A 26,750-nucleotide genomic window follows, 5' to 3' on the forward strand; every position below is an offset into this window, starting at 1 on the left:
AGGCCAAATATCTACTTTGGGTTCCTTTTATGTTTTTGACTTGTGACTAGGTACAAGATACATTCATTAACCACAAGGTGGCACTAATTTTTCACCGGGTGGCACTCATGCCACCTATTTTATATGTTAAAATATGCTTTGATTTTATTTGAACTATTTATGTTTTTCATTAAGTCAAGATTAACAAATATTAATTTTAGTATTGGTAATTTATACCTTTTATGTTTTAATTTAAAATTTTATAGCATTAATATTTGATTTAGTATTTTGTTTTTTTTTTTTTTATGTAAAGTTTAATGAACAACTAAAATAAAATTGTGAACATTATTAATTAAGCACTATATTATCTAAAAATATGCATATGCACTTTTCTTAGTTTTTGTTCTATTGATATTTTATTTTATATATATACTTTTTTTTTCATTTTTTATAATCAAATATTGTACATGTAATATATATATATATATATATATTTAATTAAGATATTGGCCATCTTTAAAATATTTGGCTTGCTGCATGCGTGACATATATAATGTCAATTGTGGTTTAATAATAAAAGCATAAAACTGTCTAATGAACTAGAGTATTTTATTTAATTTTTTTATATTTAATTAAGAGAATAAAAGATAAAAAAAATTGGGCATTATAATATCCCCGGGTATTATAATTTTATGAAACTATTATAATTCTAGTTCATATTCAATTGTGTTATCATTTTCAAGATATAAAGCACAGTTAATAAGATTTGATGGTAAGTAATGGGTATGTAATTTTGACTGAAAAAAAAATGTATTGGTTGTACAAATACATTTTGTTAGCTTTTTCAGTGCACGCTTTTATTTTATATGTATCACATATTTATTATTTAAATTTTATAGATATATATGTTACAGTTAAAACCCGAAATCCGTTGAAACTAGTTTTAACTAGTCAATACTAGTTTTCACAAATCCCTTTAGTCACTTCTAGTTTTAACTAGTTAAAACTAGAATTAACCGTAGGTTTAAATAAATCAGTAAAAACTTATTTTAACTAAAACGCATATATTCGAACTCATACTACATAAAACGCACTCGACCACAGACTTTATATTTTTAAATATTGCACGGTAATTCGACAGAGAATCAAATTCCAAAAAATCATATTTCCCTCCGTACAGCCGCAACAAAAGCATCAACGGGCTCAAAGCAAGGCTTTGTAAAATGCACTTGCAAAACATCCTGCGGAACAAATTGTTGTTTATGTAAAAAAAATAAAATTCAATGTAATTCTAAATGCCATGATAGTTTTTCCTGCCGAAATAAATAATATAATAAAAGTCTATATTTAATAATTACTTAATATGTACTAAATGTTTCTACTATTCCCTAATTAAAACTAGTTTTACCTATCAATATAAATAATACGGAGTTTTACTAGATAATTCTAGTTTTCACTAATATAATATTTTAGACACATCTAATTCTAACTAAATAAAATAAATTAAAACTATTTTTGACGGTGATAGTCTTAGTAAATTCTAGTTTTAACTAGTTAAAATTAGAAGTGACTAAAGGGATTTGTGAAAACTAGTATTGACTAGTTAAAACTAGTTTCGACGGATTTCGGGTTTTAACTGTAACATATATATTTTTACTGTATACATTTACAATATTTATATCATTGAATAAAGAGTGTAATAATTTCTAAGTTCTGAAGATCTTGGCAATCTTTTTTTAATGAGTCTTAATTCTGTACGAATTATATTACTAGATTAGTTATCAATGGGTTATTTTTTATTATAATGTAAAAATATTGTGTTGCTATACACTATACAGTCATAATAACACTAACAAACAACATTATTCCAATTTAATATTGAGTATTGTAGTTTTAACATTTACCGAAAAAAAATAAATATTTAACACTTTAATACCTTGGTACAAGTTCTTTGATTACATTATTTGACCTCTTCAAACTTGTATGAGTAAATAAAATATAAATATAAAAAAGGGTGGTAAAAAAATAAAACTGTGCAAGTATAATATTCAGATTGAATATTATTTTAAGAATGATTGCGTTTTAATATTTATGCAGCTGTCTGACTCGTAGTTTCAAGTATCCTTACCCTATTTGTTGAACTACAATATGTACAATGAGCCTTGATATAAAAGTATAATATTTTTTAAGAACGCTCTTGACCATTACTGTATTATTATTATTATTATTATTATTATTACGCTTCATACTAGAACTTGACTATTCGCAATAAATCTAACCGTGTAACTTAGTACGCTTAACATTATCCATCAAGTCTTCATCCAAACCAAAACTAACACAATAGCACTGCTCTGTGAATGAGTGTATCCTACGAATTCGTAAATCAATACAGGTATGCAATATGTATAAATTACGTATACTAGAAATAAGAGTTTATTTTGTGTACATTTTACTGAATATTTTTTTTTAGTGTTCATAAAATTGGCTATTGAGCTACCCTACTCGTTTCGATATTATAAAGATAAATTAAGATTATAGGTGAATAATAGGCGTGTATTTAAATGAATACTACACAGTTTATGATGTAAAAATATCGGTAAAACTCGAATTTGCAATTGTTATTACGATAATTACTTTGATGATTTAAAAAAAAATTATATGGATATTCATTTTTTTTTTTAAATACCTATAGTTTTTAAAATATTTTGAAATTTAACGTAATAAATTTAAATATATTTTTAGTTTTAGTTTTTTATATTTTAGTTCATCGCTATTTTTTAGGTTATTAAAGTATTCCAATTATAATGATTTACAATTTTATTTACAATTACAACTTAAACTTTTATAATTATGGAAGTTAATTAATATTGCGAGACACTTAATATTGATGATAATTATAGCGAGAATTTGATGACTTTTGCATTTTTTTCTTTAAGTACTATATAGTTCTAAGTTCTAACCAAAAGCTACATTTATTTCATCGCATAACAATATGTGTAATTTTTATTTTGCATTTTTAAGGTAATTTTTACAAATAAAGTCGAACTTGGTTATCTCGAACTTCTTAACTCGAAATCGTCGATGCTTTGAACTTTTTCTCCGGTGAATTTCCTATTTAAACAATGTAAAAAAATCTTGTTTAACTCGAATATTTTCGTTGATAACTCAAAGTTTTAAATTTTATTAATATTATAAAATTTTGATATTTCTCTCGTGTACCTATGTTTATATTTTAATATCGGAAATAAGATCATTATTCATTACTCATTAATAATATCGTTACCGATAAATGGTTTACAACGATTCATTACAAACGCTACGAACAACAGCAAAACTCAAACAAAAATAAATACCTTTTTGAAATAATTTTCTAACCTCATTTTTATTTATACATAAATACATACCTCTTTAAAATTACATATACATAATTCATATATAAATACACAATAAATATTTTTTATTACATTACTTTTTTCATAATAAATGTGTAGGAATTAATATATTTTGTACTGATTTAAAAATTTTCAATTTGGATAGCTCGAATTCTTGGATAACTCGAACTTTTTTCCGGTCCTCTTAACTTCGAGTTAACCAAGTTCAACTGTATTACGTTAGTTTTGTGTATTTAAACTCAATTTTGTTTATTTTAAGCTTTTTTTAATATGTGTTGTATAGTCGTTTAAATAATTCCAATTATCTACTATTCAATCCATTGATATTGAAAAAGTAATATTATAATTAATTTTCAACTCAAATTTGAATACACATATATTTGCTTAATTTACTTCTTAAAACAAATTTTTACCTATTTTGTGTAATATAAAAATGAATAAATAATAGTTATTTTTAAATTAATTTTTTTTTTTACACGTTTAAGTACGTTTTTAGATTTTTGTGTATTTTTTAGGTCATTAAAATCTTAGCTCTAATGCTAACCTATTTTCTAGGTACCAATCTAATATCGATATTCTGCACGGGTTATTAATAGTTGATGGATAATTATTGACGATAAAACAAATATTGAGTTGATAATTAAACATTTATTGTAAATTACACCCAATCTACGAAAACAATTTTACTGAAGCTTACGTAAAATTTACTGACATTTTTATACATAGCCTAGCCACTGGATATTTACAGTTTACAATGCGATGGTTGACGACGTTTACCGCCACCGCGGTGTTGGTCGGAATTCTGATGCCGGCAGCTGCTGCAGGACGCCTGGCTCCTTACGCTCCGGAATGGCCACACCGGTTGACCACGGCCACGTTAACAGCGTACGTGAACAAAACGTTCGGACCGTTGCAGCGGTGCTTGAAAGTGGCGGCTGACGACACTGCTGAGGCAGCCGCCATAGTGGCCATGCTCTACCCGCAGCGGGACAACGGCGGTGCGGGCGGACGTCCATCCGACGTGGACGTCCCCGTTAAGACTATCGCTTTAGTCACGTCTAATGACGTTTCGGTGTTCTGTTCTGCCTACGTGGTTGTCGGACGTCGGCTGGATACGATCGAAAATTATTTCGAGTATTTTAGAAGTGACGCGGCCGAAAGAATGTTGGTGGTCTTCTTACAGAGTAGGAACTACATTAAGCCGTTCATCAAAGTAAGTCTTAGCTTCTTCTGTGCCTTTCACCTCACCAAAGTCACCCGCCGAAATTCGGCTAAAACTAATTTTTGCAATTATGTAGGTACCTTGCGTTTACGATATAATTTTCCGATTGCTTGAAATCATTTACTCGGTCGTAGGTATACCATTCGAGGGTTTAATAATATAGAATAATTCTGAAGTATAGATTATACAGCTATAATGCAACTACATATATTATATATTTACTAACAGAAGATATATATAGAAAAATATATTTGCCAATTGAATAAATACAGGGTTATTCAAAATGATTCATCCGATTTAAAATGGCTATAAAATAGTTAATAATACATTTTATCTTATCAAACTATATACCAATTAATCGTCTATTAATTAGTAATTTAGTTAATTAGGGTATTCTCAAGTTTTATGATGTCATATCATTATTTTAAAATAATAGCTAACGGTGATAAGTTAGTTTTCGCAAATATGTTGACCGGACAGCACAAAGCATTTTGTGTGTTGCATTTTTCGAAGTGTGAATCGACGATAACTGTGAAACGCGATTTTCGCCGTCGTTACGGGATCGATGCTCCAACTATTCAGAGCATACGTCGATGGTATAAGCAATTTGAAGAAACAGGGTGTTTGTGCAAAGGAAAAAGCACAGGCCGGCCTAGTGTATCCGACGATAACGTGGGACGAATTAGAGAGAGTTTTGTACTAGATGTTATTCATGTAACCAAAGGAGCTCACATAGAACATTTATAGATACAGTTAATTAAAATTGACATATTTTTCTTTTATTTAATATATAACATATTGTTCTAAACCTAAAAAATAAAATAATATAAGCACTTTAAATCGGATGAATCATTTTGAATAACCCTGTATAATTGCTTATTTTTGTAGGTACTATATAAATAACAATTAGGGCTCGGATTTCAACGTATTTGTATCTTTTTTTCAAATGCCTTACATGATACTTTCCAAGATACAAATGTGTTTCAAGTACTCTGTGTTCTAACCATAAAATTTTTTTGGGGCATTTTTGCATTTCACGGATTTTATACTTTTTTAGGGCATTTTTTGATCTATTTCTCGTATTATGACTAAAAAAATTGACTTTATTGAATCATTAGTACTATACATAGTACTACATAATATAAGTTATTTTCATTTTGAACTTAATTTTTTATATTATACTTTTTTTACATAATACAATTTATTAATTTATTAGTAATAAATTTTTTGGTATTTTTAAGAGCATTTATATCCGATCACTAGTCATAATACCATTAACCAGAACGCGGATTCTATGTAATTGCATATTTTTTTTCTTTTTCGTTTTTTGGATTTTTGTCAGTTATCTTCACAAATTATAATATTTTGAATCTAATGGTAAATTTTTTTTTGCATATTTTTGTATATTCAATAGTTATTACATATTTTTACAAAATTTGAAATGTGTTACAAATTAAAGTGAACATTTTTCATTAAATATTTTAGTGATTAATTATTATAATTTGTTTAATTTATGATTTTTAATGCATATTCTGATACTTTTTTGTGCATAAAAATTCGTGTTCTAAATATAACCATACATTATACCTAATTCAAACTACAACCCATTATTGTAAACTGTAAAACTGAATGACTAACAATCAAGTACAACGAATAGAGCTAAAGCTTTCCATAGGCATTTTAATACTGAGAATGTATCTAGATACCTATAGACTTTATTGTGTACATATAATCTGTACACAAACGAATTATAAAAATGTGTGCAAATAAGTATTATATAAGTAAATGTGCGAAAACGTGAATCTTTCACAAATACAATAATAACCTATAAAACTATAGATACGATTAAACATATAAAGTACATAGTTAATAATTATAAGAGGACACCGTCTTCATATGTTGTTTTCGTATTATAAACGTACCTACTTACGTACAATACCTACAACAAATTTTATGTTCAAAATAATTTATTTTACTTTATTATTTTTAAATTTAAAGTGAATTGATCTATTTTGAAGGTAAGATTATTATCTAAAGCATATTGAAAGATTTTATTGATGTTTTAATTACAAAGCAAATTATGAGATTTTTAAAATTTACAATACATGTACGATTTTAAAATATGAACATAACTTGTTACAAAATCAAAATATAAAAGCTTCATATTTGCCCTAGATAAAATCAATTATAAAATAAATCAATTCATTCAAATTTTAAAAATATATTCAATTTGTCATTTTATACGACTATAAGATAAAGCAACACATGCGGATGTAGTGTTCTCTTAAGTTATCTTATAATAGCTATCATTAGGGCTGGATTTTGATGCAAAGGTTTTTTTTCTGGTGTTTTGAAATGTAAAAAATGTGCTCTAGATGATACTGATTATTTTAAAGTATTTATTTTTTTTTTATTTTTTGACAAAATTAACCTTAAATGCATTTTTAAGGCACTTTTTGACAATTATAGTGCATTTTATTAGTTTTTAGAGCATTTTTTACAAATTTTTCATGAAATGAGCAAACATTTTTGCAATTAACTAGAGACTTTCGGCAAACTGCTGGTGATACGAAAAGTTATCGTCGATAACTTTAGTCTTAAAAAAATATACCATAAAATACTTAAATCTTCATAACTAACACTAAAAATAATATATTAAAAAATGTTTGGAGAACACAAAAAATATTATTATTTTTAAAATAGATAATAAATCACCCGAGTATTAATACTATAATTATAGCCTATAGGAAAGTACTACAAGTAAATATTTTTACATTCAGACAGAGACAGCAAAAATTCTACGCATTATTATAGTAGTAGGTACATAATATAATATAGTATCTAGAATTTAGCATTCATGTTTCGATGTTCATACAATAAAACATTTTCAAGTTTGATTTTAATAATAATTATAAATTACTAAAATTATTTAATATACCTACATAAGCTATAATTTTGTAAAAAGTCTTTTAAAAATGAGTAAAATGTATAATATTTTAATTTGTAACTGTTATTACTTATATTTTAATAACAGTTACATGCTTATAGCTTATAAGTTATAAATATTTAGATCATAATATTAATTAAATATTTTTATCTATTGAATTTATATTTTGCATATATTGTCTTAATTTAACGTTGGACTCTGTAGGGGCGACTTTCATTTGAGTGAGCTTATATATATTTATTATGTATATATAATTTAGGTGAAAATTTTATGAACTTATACATTTTCTTTACCATATTAGAGACTTAATACTTTCAGTTAACCGGTATGGTTAATTGGTTAAAAATATGAAGTAAATATTATAAAAGTTGTTATATAGATGTGTTACTTCATTCGCAACGTACATTTCGATTGAATAGTTAGGTATATTCATTCACAAGTTCATAACTCACACACCTGACACATGCATTTTTTTCTAACTATGTATATTATTCATTAATTAATAAATTTTGCCCAAACGATAGGTTACTTTTTTATCCAAATAACACAATTCTCTATTTAAGTAAATTTTGGTTCATTCACCCAAATGAATGATGCCCCTTTGTAGAGTATTATTTTATAATATAGTCATTCATCAGGATTCAGGGTAAAACAATGATTTAACACATTTATATATTATTTAAATTTTTATTTACAATAGGTTCTCTTCAAATTTGTTACCTATACCAATTGTGCGTGTTATAAAATATTGTTTACAATATAGAAATTAGATTTTAACGATAACTGGTAGATAGGAAACGCAACAAATGTTACGTTAGATGTCATTATTTTTTTTTATTTACAATTTATAACAGTTGATGTGTTATTAAAATTGTGTTTAAAAAATTTTGTTTCGAAAAAACATGTAATTTTATCATTTGAACGGTGGACGATTGACAAATTTATTTCTAACCTTTTTTATTACTGAGCCTTTGTTTAAAGCCGATACTGAGGTTGTTAACATTTGTTTTACTGGAGGAATATCTTTTATATTATCCTTTGAACATTTATTTGATGGCTTTTGTTTTCGATTTTTTTGGTGGATATTTTCTGGTTTTGGAATTGTAGTACTTTTTATGTTAATGTTTGAATATATTTTATGCGAATTTGAATTATTTTTATCCAATTTAGGTTGTTCTATTTTCTGAATAATATCAGATAATCTATCAAATGTTTCAATATTTTCCGGACGTGTCTGCACATTTTGTAGACGATCTCCGCCAGGACCTTGTTTTTTAATTAACGAAGACTGTCTGTTAATTATTGTGTTCAACTAAATTAGGGAAGTTTAAAATATAAAAAATTAATATTATTAATATTTTATTTTAAATGAGTTATTGTTTATGGTTAACACAATATTTAGTCAATTAAGGTTTTACTGATATTTGTAAAATGAGATGGGGGTGGTTATCCTTATCAATCTTATCAGTTCTTAAGTAACTACAATGATACAATGTAAATTTTAACTTACGAATATAACAGTGTTTTTATATAATTAGTATATTATATTTTTAATTCAGCATCACAACATATTAACATAATTATTTTACCTAATATTAATGTTTAAAATTACGGTTTATGTAATGATATTATAAAATAAAATTTATTATCCAAAAAAAGGTTAAATTTTATAATACAATTTCAATATTTGAAAAAGTCAGTATTACCTAATAAAACAATTACTTGATGTATTGATGACTTGTCTACATTTATACTATAAAACACTGACTATAACTTACTGTTTGTTCGTTCTTGGATAAGCTGTTTATTGTTTTATTTCTTAGGGATTTTTCAAATTCTCTCATTTTATATTCATACCTAGTATTTCTGATCTCATAAAAATATGCCTTTCGTAATAATCGATCTGCGGAATACCTCTTGGATGGATCGTAAACTATCATATCTTTAATTAATTCATATGCAGGCCGGTATGGTTGGTACACCAAATGCAACCCAACTCCGGTGATTCTCTCATTTCGTTTATTCTTGTACCGTTTAACGAACACGTCAGATTTATGTTTCTTGAATTTATTAATTAATCTTTGGTCTGGACTGCCTAATACACAGTCAATCTTTTCCATCTGATCGTTTTCGTCTCGACCATCGAATAACGGATGGCCGGTGGCTATTTCATAAAGTACACATCCCGTAGCCCAAATATCCATCTTTGAATTGTACCAACCTCGTGTTAACAAACATTCTGGTGAGCGGTACCATCTAGTTGCCACGTACTCTGTGTACGGATGGCCATCAGTGTAATGACACGTGGTTCCAAAATCGCCAATTTTCAATAGCTTGTCCCGCGATCTCAGCAAAATGTTTTCTGGCTTGACATCCCTATGGATAAAGCCATTCTCGTGCAAATATCTTAAACCTTTAAAAAGCATTCTAATTAATAATTATTATTATTACTGTGGAGCGTCAATTATCCGTACTACAAAATTTTTGAGTACAAATTTATTTTTAGTTTAATTTAATTTAGTTTTATCATTTGTTATGTTTTATCGTGTACTATAATGTTATATATAAATATATATATATATTTAATGTTATATTATGAAATGCGAGATTATTTATAAATTTTATAATTTATTTATAATAAAAGAAGTTCATCGGAAGTGAAAAAAAAATTGATTATTATTTCAAATAAATACATTATATTTTTATTATATTTTTTATATTATGTATGAATATTATATTTAGTATTATATCTAATAAATTAGTTTTTAACTTTATATTAACATTTTCATTGGTTGTTTGATTATCCACACAAATCGATTATTCGCACCCCCTTCGGTCCTAATTAGTGCGGATAATCGACGCTCCACTGTATAATAATTTGTTAAAATTATACCTTCCAACATTTGATACATATAAGTTTTAATTCTATAATCTGATAGAGGACATTCTCTGTTTTCTATGATATCGTATAATGATTTTTTCATTAATTCTGACACTAATATAATTTTTCCTGTTTCTTTTTCGTGGTATGCATCTTCTAGCATAAGTAAAAATGGATGTTTTCTCAATGAGCTTAATACATTTACTTCGGAGATGGTATTCCATATTTCAGCGTCTACTTTATGTCCATAATTCTTTTTCAATATTTTTGCTGCATATTCTCGTCCGCTGTTACGTTGCACACATAACCACACATCGGAAAACGATCCTTCACCAATTTTTTTCTTTAGATCAAATTCAGTACTAAAATTATTAGAATTATCTTTTCTAAATGGTGGTACATTAGGTAACATTAGGTCAACTAACACTAAAAATGTAAAACAAATATTTTTTTATAAATTATTATGTGCAATATTTCTATTTTATGCATAATATGAACATATTATTAAAATGTTTTGGTTTCTATACAAACACTGAAAATCGATTTTCATTAATTTATATTTAAAAAGTATAGGCCAGAAATATTAAATTTCAATTTATTTTAATTTTAAAATTTGTGTATATAATAGGGCAATTATATACACAAATACAATAGGGCATAGATCTATTTGATTTTCTAATGGAGTTTGAAATGTATTAATCATTATGAAATTCAAAATGAATAAAAAAGGTGGGTTACCGTAATGAATGTGTTAAATTTGAATTCAATGGTATCATTTTCGATTTAAGAAAAACGATTCTGAACGAAGACAGTCTTTCAACCTATATCACTTAGTATATTTTACGATATGTTTTTAGATAAAATTATTAAATTAGTTTATTTTACCATTAATATTTAATTAGTATAAAATAAATATTTATACCAAAAATATTTTACGGTATTTATACCGTAAAATAATATAAATAGGTTCACATTATTAATAGATAATATTTTAAAATTGATTTAAATATTTTGAAAATATCGTTGTACATATAGTTAAATTCAAAATATAAATAAAAATTTTAAATCTTAACAAATAATGTTTTTAAATTGTAACAAAATGATTAACATCGTTATTCATTATTAAAATATGTAATTTTGTCAAAATTTGAACTTCAATTATCTTTAAAAAATATTTGTGATTATATAATATAATTTAAGGTTTTTACTTCCAGTATGAACTACTTACGAGGAAAATTGTATTAAATTTAAAATTGTAGCTATAATAATTAAAGGTTTTTTTTACATATTTTATTACAAAATACTTGTTACTTTATAATTTCCGTAATTTAGACAAATTTTGTAAAAATTTGAACTTTAAATGCATATAAATTAAAAGTGTGCCTATGCATTTTTGATAATATTATACAGATGTAAAACAACAAAAGACATAAGAATTAAGAACAACTTATGTGGGATCCTGTATTAAAGAATTTTTCAATTACTTATTGTGTATATGTTACGGTGAATGTCGTCATTCTCCAGTGAATGACGTCTTTTACCAAAATGATTCAATTATGTAGGTAAATGATGTAAAAAACCAGATTTTAAATTCAAATATACATCTTTCACCGGTCATTGATGTCATTAACCAAAACTATTGGTAAATTATGATAAATCTCAAATAATACACTAATTTTTTTAGTATAGGTACTATTTATAATAATGATTTATTGTTGGTGGATGTTTCATTTTTTTATTTTAGGTATTTATTTTAATGGGATAATATGTTAACTAAAAATAATAAAATACGTGCATATTACAAATTATTTATTTGTATAATTTTGGTTACCATGATATTTTAAACTGCACAACATTTCCGCTGCATTGAAGCACATTTTTTAGTACCACAACTAGTACACAAATTTTTACAAATAATATTATAAAACACACATTCGTAGTAAATACAATTTGTTATAATATGCCCATCGATACTACCTAATAAACTAAAACAGAGGTCTCCAACCTACGGCCCGCGGGCCGGATCTGGCCCGCCAAGCTTTTTGCACTGGCCCGCCAAGCTAATTAATGTTTTGAAAATAATATATTAATTTTCATTGTTTTTAATTTATTTTTTATTAAATTGATTAATAAATTAAAAAATTATATAAATAAACATACATTTTTTTAAATAAATCTCATCTATTCTTATTTATTTCTTAATTTCATAACCTATCAGATATTCCTAGAATTCTAGATAGACAACATTTTTTTTTTTTTTTAGACAACACATTTCTAAAAATGTTGGCCGCGATGCCAAAGCGTATATCAAATTTGGCCTGCCGTAAAAAAAGGTTGGAGACCCCTGAACTAAAAGATTATCTCATATTATTACTCGGGTTATCGACGTTATTGCTAGTTGGGATTTTCGTTTATCTATCTACTTCTGCATGATATTTTTAACTAATGAATATTACTCGGTACCTACACGCTTATCACTGATCGTTCACATCGACAAAAAAGTATTAAACATCATTCTCCAATTAAACTGGTAATTGACGACAATTACCGGGGAATGTCTGCATTTACAACGTTTACCAAATTTTAGGTAAATGATGTCATTTACCGGGAATGACGTCTTTTACCACGTTTACATCATTCACCGTAACATATACATACCTACACAAAAAAAAAAATCCTACTTTATTGTAAAATTAATATATTAATTATTAACTAGTTTAAGATCAAAATAATTAATCAATTGTTATATTATACTCTTTGATAGATAAAATGGTTATTACTTATTACAATTAAAAACCTGTAAATATTTACATGAATATTATTTTTTAGAAAAAAAACTTCATTTATAATATAAGTATTAAGTATTGTATAAATATTATTTTTATATTAAGTAGTAGGTACCAATTATATTCATATTAGTATAATTGTTTAATATATTATGGTAATAATAATTAATACTAAGTATATATTATTATGTATAGGTTGGATACGGAAAACACATTCAAAAAATATATAATACTAACTCGTCGGTTTCTATTCATAATAATTATTAATTTCATATTATTTATCATCTACTGGAGTTCGGTACAATATGCTTTGTAGCTAGACTAATTTTGTTTTATTCTGCCTACATGGTAGTAGGCCATCGACTAAGTAATCGATAAGTATTTCGAGTATTTTAGAAGTGACGCGACTGAAAGAAAGTTGTGGTCGTCTTACAAAATAAGAATTACATTTTACAATTGTACACATATAAAAAAATTACATAGGTACTAGACTAATTGTATTTAATATTTATGTATTTATTAATGATTAAATTCATTAATATTCAGTTTGTTTTATGAATTGCTTATTATTACTAGAAGCAAGAATTCAATAATTTATAATTTAGATATGCTTACTTTTACGTTTTTCTATAAACTATAAAGATTTTACTAGTCATAATATTCAACGGATAATATAAATTAGTACTTATTTTGAAATATTAATAGTTGGAGTAAAATCGTAAATATAATATATTTAAATGTTATATATATTAAGCATGTATAGTGATCAATATTAGTGATATTTATATTAATATTGAGTTAATAATTATCATACACATTAATATTTGCCTACGTTAATTTATTTCGAATTCAATGTAAAACATGCAATTCAACAAAAAAAATCCGCCTTAAAACTTACATTGCTGTTTATATTATTACGAAAATAACTCAATATCTGATGAAGTTGTATACTTACATTATGTTTCAGTATTCACCTTCATACTTCAATTACAAAGATGTTATACTTATAAATGTACATCCACAAAAAGAAACAGTGTATCAAATGAGCATATACTTCAAAAAATTTGTTCCTATTGCCAAGGAACATGACCAATGGTTTAGACATGTAAGTACTTAGTATTAAGTATAATAATAAATATTTGAAGTAACTTTACTATTTAGTATTTATATTATATATAATATACATTAGGTATAAAACTGTAATATACCAGGTGTGCATAGAATAGTAACATCAATGGTACCTTCTCTTGTCAAAATATTAATAAGATTTAAATATTAATAGGTTTTATTCAAATAAATTATTACAAAGAAGTAAGGACCTACCTACTCTTAGTGAAGTAACGAATAAGTTAGCATAATAATTTATTTTATAGATTCTGAACTAAGTATTAATCGTAAACGGTTCAATATTAGATTTCAATGGTTGTTTTTTAGGCAGTAAATCAGATGTAAATGTAGTTAATACTATAAGAGATTAAAATTAAAAATTCTATAGAGAAATGTACATTTTAAAATATTTATGAAAACTAAAAGTACAAAAACGGGAATGTTTACGCAAAATCTACTTTTGGTAAAGCAATTTTGTGTTTTGACATAATGCAAAAATAATTAATGATAGAAACTTTTATTTTATACAAAATATTCGAGTTATCATTTACTAAATATTATTTAATTTTCAAAATATTTTAGCTCTTTTGTGCTATTTAAAGTTATCTGAATATTTTCATTCTATAGAGATACTCGTATAATAACATTTTCGTTTATAATTATAAACCTTTACAATATAAAATTTATCGAAGATTTTCTTACAGCTGTCAAAAATACATAATCACAATTTTTTTAATAAGTTCCTATTCATAGTAAACTTTTTTACAAAATGTATCGTAATTACGAAACCTTGAAAATTATCCTGATATATACATTAAGTAATTTATTAACTAAAAATTTAAAAACATAGTTCACTGTGAAGTTATTATGTATTTTTTATTAGTTATTAAAGTTCAAAACATAATACAGTGAGTTCCGCTTACATTAAGCTACATTCAATCACTGGTTTATAGAATCAACCGTTTATTAGAATCAAAAATGAAAATCTCAAACCAAATTGTATGTTACTTATGTTAAATTGACCTTTTATTAGAATCACTAGGTACCGGATAATTGAATCACTTTTATGAACAATCTTATCGTTTTTATGGTATTTCAAACTGATTAATTTATAAAACCCATTTTTTTATTTAACTTATCAGTTAATTTAATTTCAGTCTAATATGGAAATGAAATTGGTAGACTCTCAAGTACAATCAAAAATAGATAGCTTCTTTAATTTGTTTTAAATGTATTTATTTAATTTTAATTTTAATTTAAGCATATACCTAAATATAGAACCATTAAATAAAAAAAAATGTAAAAATAAATAATTTTATGTCTTATAAATTATTAAATATGTATGTTAATTTAAATAAAAATGTAATTGTCTTAAAAGATTGAATTATGAAAAAAATGTTGTAAATGTTTTATAGAATCGGGAGATAGTAAACTGCGTCAAAATTTACCTTTTTCTAAAAGTCGATATGTAAACTGCAACAAAAAAATAATTAAGATTATACAATCTGCGACAAAACCGATAAGATACATCATACAAACTGCGGCAATTTATTTTATATACTTATACACGTTTATTGTTTAATTAGGTATAATACGTAGGTATTACGTGTTATGACAGTTATTAGTATCTCTTAAGAGTATTAGGCGTAAAAATAAAGAAAAACCAATTTTTAAAATTGAAAAATATATTATTATTAAAAATTAGATTGCGTAATGATTGTATAATCAAAAAACCAATTTTAAAATTAAAAAATATTATCATTATATTAAAAATTATTTTAAAAAATCGTATAATCAAAAATAAATAAATAAATAATAATACAATAGGTATCTAATTAAATTGCCGCAGTTTGTATGATATATCTTATCGATTTTGTGGCAGATTATATAATCTTAATTTTTTTTTTGCCGCAGTTTACAATCGACTTTTTGAAAAAAGTAAATTTTGCCGCAGTTTAGCCATAGAATCAACCGGTTAATAGAATCAAAATGATCTGCACCAAAGTGATCACATTAAGCGGAACCCACTGTATATTAATTACTTACTTAAATACCATATCATAAACTCCTGCAGAATTGCAAATCATTATCAAATTTAAACGGGAATACCTATTTAATTAATTATTTTAAAATATATTGAGTATAAATTGTAATTATATATTGATTAAATAATATTTATTTATCATTTGATAATTATTTTTATACGAGTATGCGGAGTATATATTGACTAATAAACACTGCAGTAATGAAATAAATAATATTTCATATTCATAAAAAAATGCTCTAAAAATTAAGAAAATACACTAAAAATGCAATTAAGGTTAATTTTGTCAAAAAATGCAAAAAAATTACTTTAAAATAATCAGTATCATTCAAAACACATTTTATACTTACCGACCAACGTTTCAAAACACCAGAAAAAAGATGCCTTTGCATCAAAATCTCAACCCTACTCATTAACAAATACATTCCTTTATGACTTTATAAATACAATACAACAAGTTTGAAACTATAATACCAATTTAATATCTCGAATTATTGTTACTAGATATTATTTTATTTTTATGCAATTATACTTAAGAGGACGCAATAGTGAAAAAAATATGGCATAAAAACATTGTTTCATACTTCAAGCAATACGGATTATTGAAAGGTTTTAAAGTAAAAATAATGATTATAAAAATTGTAGAGGAGAATTTTTGCTAGATTCGTAAGAAGCCTAATTTTTCTATATCGTCTAATATTTTATGGAAAATTAACTAGTTTTTTTTTACTTTTTATCGTTTAATTATTTAACTAATATATAAAAATATCAAAAATCGGGCTTTTAACAACTCTAGAAAAAATTCTCCTCTACAATTTTTATAATAGTACGAAACCATGTTTTTATACCATATTTTTTTTTCACTATTGCACTCTATTAAGTGTAATTGTATTAAAATGAAATAATATCTAATAACAATATTTCAAGATATCAAATTGATATTATAGTTTCAAACTCATAGTATTTAATTATTATCTAAAATAACGATTTAATGTGTACATTTTTTTTTACTTGTTTTAAAATACTACTTTTTGCAAATGTATTTTCAAACATGTTTTCATTTTTTACGATTTTTACTGCATATTGCATAATATATGCAATATTATGTTATTTAATAATTTAATATAGTATAATAAATCCATATATTTTTCTTACAGTAATAATAATATTGTGTTTAGATCTAAAAAAAAGACGCCAAAAAATGTATTATTTTTTTTTTTAATCTGTATACTATAGTCTATCTCTTTAGACTATTATATTTTTCTTAGTATATAAATTATTTATTATATTTATAATTAATTTTAGGACTTGCAAGGAAAAAAAAAAGTAAAAAACTTTCATAAGATCCGTATTAAGTTATTGGCTTACAACAATTCACTTTTTAGTAGTGTGATAAAGGAAAATGGAACGGGAAAATTAAGTGAGTATGTTAAACCTTAAACAGATCACGTCTAACTTAATATTTATACCAATTACTATGTATAGTATACACCTAGTTCATATAATATGGCAAAAATTCAAATGTTTTTAAAGTTATTTTTGTTATAAAATATTTAACTATAGACTATATAGTTTAATAAGAGTTTTTCTTATGCTACATATTAAACGATAATATAATTTTACACAATAAGAAAAAAATATAAAAATGTTTTGTTGCTAAATTGTTTTAAGCTTATATAATATATTGAGCCGTCCAAGGTGTAACTTTGAAGTGTCAAGTGTCTTTCAAATTCACATATATTTTAATTATTTTATGTATTTATTTACTTCTTTAAAAAAAATTTTATTTTTCACATATTACATAGGTACACAAGAATATTATGTTCTAATATGAAAAATTATTAATTCACTTAATAAAAATTTTATTTTTAACAGTAAATATACAAACATGGAAACACCTACACTGCACTATAATTTATCAGCACGTACAAGTTCCACAACAGACTAACTTTACTGTACAACACATTATACCGGATATTAATGAAAATACTAGTTTTTAAATATTGATAAATGATAACATAATATATGAAATCATAATCCAATTCCACGTTTTGAACTTATGCTTTATAGATATATATGATAGTATACTAATACTATGTATCCATTTATAAAGTTCAGAATATAGACTCTATTGACTCAGAATCTAAGTAAAAGCTAAAAATATTTATAAACAGGCTTATCGTATGGCGTTGAAAGTATTATATTCAAAGAAATCGCTGCAAGATTAAACATCACATGGGACACATACACGTCTGACGACAAAGACAAATGGGGGACTGTGTGGTCAAACAATACAATAACCGGTGGAGCACTCAAATGGTTGTACACTAAAAGAGTTGATGTATCATTTTGTTCACTTTGGATTGATCATATAAAATCAAAGTTTGTTGACATGTCTAAATTTTGGACATTAACGTGTTTAAAATTTTTAGTCCCCAAGCCCCAACTGTTGCGAGAAAAATGGGACTTGCTGTTCAAACCATTTCCATTAAATTTGTGGTTATTAGTTTTATTTTCTGCGACATTGACAACGTTTACAGTATGGATATTGGCTTGCGTTCAAAAAAAAATTGGCTATGAAAAAATCAACGGTTGGTATTAACGTCAAATTATATAGTTTTATCTTTATGTTACAGACTTTATAACTATATACAATTACTCTAAAATATTAAATATATAATATACAATAGACGTCACTTATAAGACTCACAGATATAAAATTCAGTCACTTCTTAGACTAAAAATTGACTGAAACGGTCTGGACGTATCTCTATATTTTTAAAAAAAAATCTGTTATAAGACTCAAATTTTGTGAGAAAAATGATATAAAATAAATTGGTTTTGAAAAACCAAAAATTTGTAAAAATTTTGATGTGCAAATTATAAATATAAATAGAATTAGAATTAGAAATAGTAATTAAAATTAGAATTAGTATTTTTAGAATACTAATTTAAAATAAAAATCACTAATTTTTTCATTATTAAAAAAAAATATATTAATAAAATTATAGATTAAAAAAAAATATAAAAAATAAATTGTATTAAACTGTATTAATAACGTATCTGGTTTTATTTGTTATTAAGTTAAAACAATAATAAAAGTTTAGTAAATATATATATATATATAGTTATATTTATTTAATAATATGTAATGACGTATTGTGTAGTAAAAGCAAAGTACCTATAATTGATAATTAACTATTTGTTGTTTCTAATTTAAAATCATCAATACATTTTTAAATGCATAAAAGTATCTAATACGTATTTATTATTAACTAATTGCACATGTGTCAGTTATATCTGGTATTTATAAGATGGAATATGGATATGGATTTTCTGTTTAGGGTTAAATATATATTTTTGTTACGTAAATAAATTTTATTGATACGGGCTTTATGAATATTGAATTCAACTTAATTTATGTACTATTATTACTTATTACTTATTAGTGTTCTAAAAACGTACCTATAAATATATAATGTTTACAAAACGTACCTACTTGTATTTTTTTAGTATTTACTTCGTTATCAGCGACCATCTTTTGGATTATCGGAATGATGTTATTGACGAACAATCCACGTACTTATCGAATGGGACCTGTTAGACATTTGATCAATTGGTGGTGCATATTTATATTCGTCATGTCTACTTCATTTTCCAGCATTCTTTATTCATTCATTACATCGTCTGAATATACAGATATTGTTTTAGAAGTTGAAGATATGGTGAAAGCGAATTACCATTGGGGCCTTACGTATCCTCCCCCTTATAAGTATATATTGAAAATGCAGGTAAGTTTATAATGTTATTTATATTATGATTGTGTCTTGGGATAAAATTATAGATATTTTCGATATTAATTTTAAACGATTTAGCATACATGTAATTGAAAGATCATAAACTAATGAAATATACGGTTTTTTTTTTTCTTAAAGCGTAAATTAAAACATAAGATTGCCGTGTTACTAACTGGTTTATTTATTGTCAACGTGTAAAATTTTTACAAAAATCGTGGTTTTGAAAAAAAATAATATTTCATTAATTAGATACTGGCAAATAGGGTAAGTTCATCAAGGACTTTCCAACTTTGCTCTCCTTTATTACTATGGCCTTAGGTGTATTAAAAATTATATAATGTGTATATTGTACCTATATTATATTATATTATTATTATCGATATTTTAATTCAACATTATTTAAACATTTTAAACTATTAACTATTCAAATTGCTCACTTTCCTAAAGTGTCCAATTTACAGAATATTCAGTTTATGTTTTACAGAAAGTTTGTGGTTTTTCAAAAAAAAAAATGTTCACTGTCCATTTGGAGAGAATAATATTTACCTGATAGATACATCGTACACGCGTGCATATAAACCTACCTGAAATAAAATAATAGATAATCACTAATCACTAATCAATAATCCAAAGTACGTAAATAATTATTTTTAAATACTGATGTTAACATATTGGAGACAAGCGCCACATTTACGTGGTATGTGTATAAAATATATTATACCAGACGGTCATTTCCGGTCAATTATTTCTTTTAAAGATGGGTTATTTTATTTTATTTTCTCTAGTTGTTTACTCGTTATTGAATAATCTGATTAAATTGTTTTTTTTTTTTTTTAGTCGAATTCTCCGAGTGTAGATCTTAAAATAAGTCTAAGAATAAATATCATACTGTAAAAACCAATAATAGTAATATACGCGTTATTTCAACAGTTTTTATTTTTTTGCCTTAAGCAAACAAAACAAAAAGTTGTCCGAGATATCATGATTTATATTGCTATTTTCATTATAAATACATCTAGGCATATGTCATAACTCATAAGACTAATATAAAAATAGTATAATATATAATTATTAAATTTTATTTCGTGTTTTCTTTGTGTATACAACACGTTATATTTATAATTTTATAATTGACAGAATATTGTACAATTGGCAGCGTAAGCATGCATGTGACAACATGTTCATTATAGCTTATTGGAGTATAGGACAATAAAATAAAATAATCGAAAAAGTATCGGTATTTAATATCGATTCAATATAAATAAAATATTGATATTCTTAAACGATTTTTTGTACACACCGTTCTAAACACGGTGCTTGTCCTTTTAGCTGTGCAAAAGCTAGTACCGCGTTAGAAACTGCGCTCGTCTCAAACGCAATAACAAAATAAAAGTAGATAGTCTCCAATGTGTTAACACTCCAATGCGCGATATTATTTTTAGAATTAAAATAATTATGACAACTAATTGAATGTAGTAAAATTCGGGAAAAATAGTTTAAAAAAATATAAGACTTATAGTTTTTTTGTAGTAAACTAACTTTTAGTTTGTTGCAAATTTTGCAACATTGCGCACAAAAGATATACATATTTTTACCATTTTCTTTTTTATATTACTCGAGAAAGGTTTATTAAGTTACTATTAAAGTAACATAAAACATCTCAATGCATTATGCAATATATTACTTAAGATAACAATTAACATTTAAAATGAAATGAGCTCAAAATAAAAATAATATATATAAATTAGTTATAATATTATGTAATATTTTTTTATTTAAAAAATCATAATTATGTTATCCAGACGTATGGTAAAATAAATCCAATGTATAAAAAAATTATTTTTAGTTTTTATTATTTATAGATACGTAAGTTTAATTTAATACTATTACCTATATTTTATTTTAAAATCACTTAAAATAATATTTTATATTCCTAAAGAAAAATGCTCTGAATGCTGTGTGAAATAAATATCTTCTTAAAATATATACTGGAATAATGCTTGATATGTTTAAAATAGACTAACAAGTAACAACAAACTTCTCAGTAAAGCCAGTTCGATTGTTTGATAAAAATAACTTTATCAGCAGATTCATTACTGTGGGAAAACATACCCATTACAAATATTATACAGACTGCCGACTCCACACAATATTATAAAATAATAAAAAAAATAAATAATGTTCTTATCGCAGACGTAATTATTATATAAATTGTTTTTAAAAACAACAACTGTATTATTTTAATAGGATTGTCTTCATGTAGAATCAGTTTTACGTAATACTTATATTAAAATACGTATTTTATTTTTAATCATTTTTATAGGAAACAATATTGTATTTTAAAATTTAAAAATTATAAAATATTTGTATTCGTCCTCTTAAAATGTAAACAGCTAACCAAACATTAAGAACAAAAAAATAAATAGTTTGAATGAAAATAGCTGATAATTTAAACTTGTATAGTACCATCACTTTATTTATTATGATATGAATTAACTATAAAAATAAGAAAATAAGCTTAAAACCAGAGCCGACACAATGGTAGTGCAACCGGTGCACCTGTACATGAGCCTCGCGGAAACGGAGCTCACTCAAGAAAAACAAATCATTAGTAACTAAATATCATAATTTTGTAATATTCTAGAGAACAGTACTAATGTATTGTATTTTTATTAATACTGGTTATTTACATAATGACATCTTAAAATAAATAAATTATAAAACATTTATAATGATATTATGGTTGATAGCATCGTTTACAATAAATAATTATGGACATTTTCGTGGTATCAATAATTGTAGAATGATTAACTAAAGAGTATAAACTATTAGACGCGTAGACTATGTCGAATATTGTCGATAAGATAAGATAACTTTGAGGTCGATATATCATTCCTTGTGCTCTTTTAATTCTTCTAAAATAATGCATTATTGTATAAATTAATTTAATTTATTTAAGCTAAAAAGTAAAGAGTATATTATATTAAATTTTTATTTAAATTATTTTACTTTTAGGACCCGCAATTTGTAACGTCGGCCCTGCTTAAAACTATAATATTTTTAACTTATAACTAGCTTTAAAATACAAATATATAAAATTATAAGTGAGATAATAATATGACCTTACTTTTAAATTTGATATCAGCACTGGTAAATTTATAAATTATTAATATTATTTAGGCTGCATACCCTGTGAAAAATCTAAAAGTGTTGTCTGACATATTAGTTAGGTAACAATAAAGTGTAGTAAGTTTTAATTAATATTTTACATAACTTTAACTCACTTCAAAATTAAAATATAAAAAAATCAAAGTTATTCCGATTTGTAAAAAATAATAATGTTCTTATTAAATTATATCTTATATAATAAATAATCTAATACAATATACGATATGCATATTCGATTTATTATAATTATAAAACTAATAACAAAACTAAATGTATTCCACCAAACGAAAATTTGCGTTCTATATGTGTTATAAAACTATGTCATAAATTTGGGCCTAGGGACTTAAATCTCTAAAAACACGAATTGTTAAGCATCAAAGAATGACCAAATATCATAAGCGTGCACACGGGGTAGTCAGGGTAGGCACTTGACTACTCTGCGAACAACTCCCCCTCCTCAACTTAATATTATGTTTAACCATTTCAGTATGTCCGTAAACGGTAAAATGTTAGAAATAAGAATACTGGAAAAATTAAAAAAAATATATCGTCGTTAGTAACTGCCATGATAAAATAAATATATCATAATTTTATTTTATCAATTTATTGTATCATGGTTATCGCTGTTCAAACATTGAATTCTATCCATAGAGTAATACCACAGACTATGTTTTCATATACAAGATTTTCAAGGAAGAAAACGATACGTATCGATACGTTCCGGAAACGGGCTCGAGTGTTCAAGAAGTTTACGATACGTTAAAAAGTTACATCTGTATCCACGGTTGTATTATATATTGTATTATATATCTATTGTATCGAGATTTGACGTATAGTCTGTGGTAATACTCTATGATCTTATCGCAAACCAGACTGGTTGATTTCAGTTTACAACATTGAGTAATCCATGGCTAAATATATACATATTTATAATTAGTCATGGAGTAATCTATTTTAGGTTCTATGGCTCCGTGGTAGACCATTGAATAATATCGATATTCGTTTATGATATTAATATTATGATAAAGTATTCGTGTTTTTACCGAATGTGACTACTGACTAACGAATTATTGCTCGAAAAAACGATACCTACATATTATAAAGAATTTAATTTGTAAATTATTTAATAAGGTGTATGTTAATTTAGAATTGTGATTTTAATCTCAAAAAATTTTTTTTTAGGTATACTACATTTAATTATTACTTATAAAATATTTTTTTATTATGGTAAATGCAGTTAAATAAAGTTACCCTATTAAAAATTTTTTGTTCATGTTAAATGTCAATGTGTAATGTATCATGTATGACTACCCTGCCAATAATGTCTGCGCACGCTTATGCCAAATATGCAATAAAAATATAGATACCAAGTATAAAAAAGTACATTTAAGTGGCTATTAAGTTCACTAAAAAAAAAGTTATTGAAAATAAAACTTTTTTGACCAAATAGCATATTTATTTATTTTTGTTATACTTTGGAACTGTGATTATTTTGCATTAAGAAATTGAAAATTGAAAATATATTTATTAATTATTTGTACAGTTAAAATAATTGTGATAAGTATTTGATTATTTTTAAATAATATACCTTATTTTTTCATTAATATTATAAAAATATGATCATAATATGAATAATGTACGTATACAGTGTACTTTTTACTTACAAATTATAAGTTATTACTTGATTTTTTTCTGAAGCTTAAATTTATATGAAACTAAGCTTAGCTTATATAAAGAAATTATATCAAATGTCATGTAGAATAGGGCTAAATGGGTCAATTATATTAAATTTGATAATATGGAATACAATAAAGTTCTATGTCAATGTCATCCAATGATTTAATAAAAACAAAATTATGATTCAATAGATATTGTATTTTGGCGAGGAGTCCAGAGCTTATGATTTGGAAACTATAAAACACAATGTTGGTGAAATATAGGAATTTTAATTTTACAATTACATTTTTATAAATAGTTTTTTTCCTGAGTAAAATAAAGAAAAAACGCTTATATTATAAGTTAAACGAGGCATTAATATTCAAAATTAAACTTTTTGAATTTGAATTCCAATTATAATATATTTATTCAAAATGTTTTAGGTCTTTTATAGTTATATATGGCACTGCTATTCATTGAATTATCCATAGTAAACATACTTATACCAAAGTCTAGAAGTTCCTAAGTCTAAACTTATAAATCATAATATTAAAATATTGTCATATTTATTATACAAGCCGACGGAAAACGGTGAAAAATACGTACGTGAAGTTGATTCACGTATTATTTAGCGTAGCGACTAGGTTACTTTCTCACAATATTTGTATTTCAATATAAGTTGTAGTTTTCAAAATCAAATATTATAATTTATAATAATTGCATGTAGAAGACAACGTTTTGAATTTCTGAAACTTTCAGTCATGTGAAATTGACCCACCCATTTTTATATTGTCTGTAACCCACAAAATCTAAAAATTCTCACGATCAACTCGAAAATATTGTTGAAAACTTTGAGTCACTGCTCTAAAGTGGGTGGACCGATTTCGCGTAGGTACATTAAAAACCTGCCGGAATGTGTGCCATATATAGCTGCCGTTTTAAAATGATATTATTCTACATTTTTCTATAATAATAATGTTGCACTTTATTGGATAGATATTTAAATATTATTAAGTAATAATTACAACGAAAACATCAATTTTGCATGAAACGCACGCAGAATCCGGCGCACATGGAGTTCAGCAAGCGGTTCATACCCGAACGCGGCGTGAACGATCGGATCAAGCGACTTGAAGGCGGCCAGTACGCAATTCTGACAAAGTGCCTGTACGAGAAACACTTTATGGAATCGGAAAATGTTCCGGTGTCCATGCTGAACAACCTGCGGACGGCCCGGACGTGCATGAATCAGTTTTATATCGGGTTCGGGTTCGCCAAGTGGTCGCCGTACACGAAACCCGCGAACCTGGTCATCCAGCGGATATTCGAGAGCGGACTAATCGACTATTGGCTGAGTCGGGTGACTGAGGTCCGCATGTCGCCTGCCACGTTCGAGCAGGTGTACGAAGTAAAACCGCGCAGGGGCGGTGACCCTTTGCCGCTTAGCTTCAAACAGTTCAAAGTTGTCATGGCCGTATGGATGGTCGGGTGCGCGCTGTCGACAGCCGTGTTTGCCGTCGAATGTCGGTACGGTCGCAGCGGCGCAAACCGATCGCACCGCACATAATGGTTACCTACTGTATAACAACAGCCCATAGAATATTAATATTTTTAGGATTAAAAGCACACGTTAACACTTCACATCGGACGCCTACGTCAAGTGTTGTCTCCGTCTTAAGCCGGTTTCTCATCATGATTTAAGTATTTGATCATAATATATTAATATACGCCCAAATTGAGGCAGGGCTTAGATGGGCTCAAAAATTATGTT

At 25.6% G+C, this 26,750-nt stretch overlaps 2 protein-coding genes across 2 annotated transcripts; one reads left to right on the forward strand and one right to left on the reverse strand.

Annotated features, from left to right (window-relative positions):
• The first annotated feature begins 4,125 nt into the window (after positions 1-4,125).
• LOC112591428 lies at positions 4,126-26,546 on the forward strand. The gene is made up of 6 exons (XM_025335243.1): positions 4,126-4,584; positions 14,175-14,312; positions 17,664-17,778; positions 18,533-18,949; positions 19,872-20,149; positions 26,040-26,546. The coding sequence occupies exons 1-6, from the start codon at positions 4,126-4,128 to the stop codon at positions 26,544-26,546; spliced, it is 1,914 nt and encodes a 637-aa protein (XP_025191028.1).
• Positions 8,454-10,833, reverse strand: LOC112591469 (MAPK/MAK/MRK overlapping kinase-like). Its single transcript, XM_025335307.1, has 3 exons — positions 10,434-10,833; positions 9,319-9,953; positions 8,454-8,852 (listed from the first exon to the last, which is right to left on the reverse strand). Exons 1-3 carry the CDS (start codon positions 10,831-10,833, stop codon positions 8,454-8,456), a joined length of 1,434 nt encoding a protein of 477 aa, XP_025191092.1.
• Positions 26,547-26,750: the final 204 nt, after the last annotated feature.

This window comes from Melanaphis sacchari, unplaced genomic scaffold (assembly GCF_002803265.2).
Source record: "Melanaphis sacchari strain LSU unplaced genomic scaffold, SCAv2.0 Contig134_pilon_pilon, whole genome shotgun sequence".
NCBI lineage: Eukaryota > Metazoa > Arthropoda > Insecta > Hemiptera > Aphididae > Melanaphis > Melanaphis sacchari.

What these genes read in the sequence shown, in the direction of transcription:
- LOC112591469 (XM_025335307.1), bottom strand. Translation starts at nt 10,833, where the DNA reads ATGTTACCTAATGTACCACCATTTAGAAAAGATAATTCTAATAATTTT. An exon ending in TATGTATCAAATGTTGGAAG is followed by an intron (nt 9,954 to 10,433) that starts GTATAATTTTAA and finishes TGCTTTTTAAAG; the next exon opens with GTTTAAGATATTTGCACGAG. An exon ending in TATCCAAGAACGAACAAACA is followed by an intron (nt 8,853 to 9,318) that starts GTAAGTTATAGT and finishes TCCCTAATTTAG; the next exon opens with TTGAACACAATAATTAACAG.
- LOC112591428 (XM_025335243.1), top strand. Translation starts at nt 4,126, where the DNA reads ATGCGATGGTTGACGACGTTTACCGCCACCGCGGTGTTGGTCGGAATT. An exon ending in ACATTAAGCCGTTCATCAAA is followed by an intron (nt 4,585 to 14,174) that starts GTAAGTCTTAGC and finishes ATTATGTTTCAG; the next exon opens with TATTCACCTTCATACTTCAA. An exon ending in ATGACCAATGGTTTAGACAT is followed by an intron (nt 14,313 to 17,663) that starts GTAAGTACTTAG and finishes AATTAATTTTAG; the next exon opens with GACTTGCAAGGAAAAAAAAA.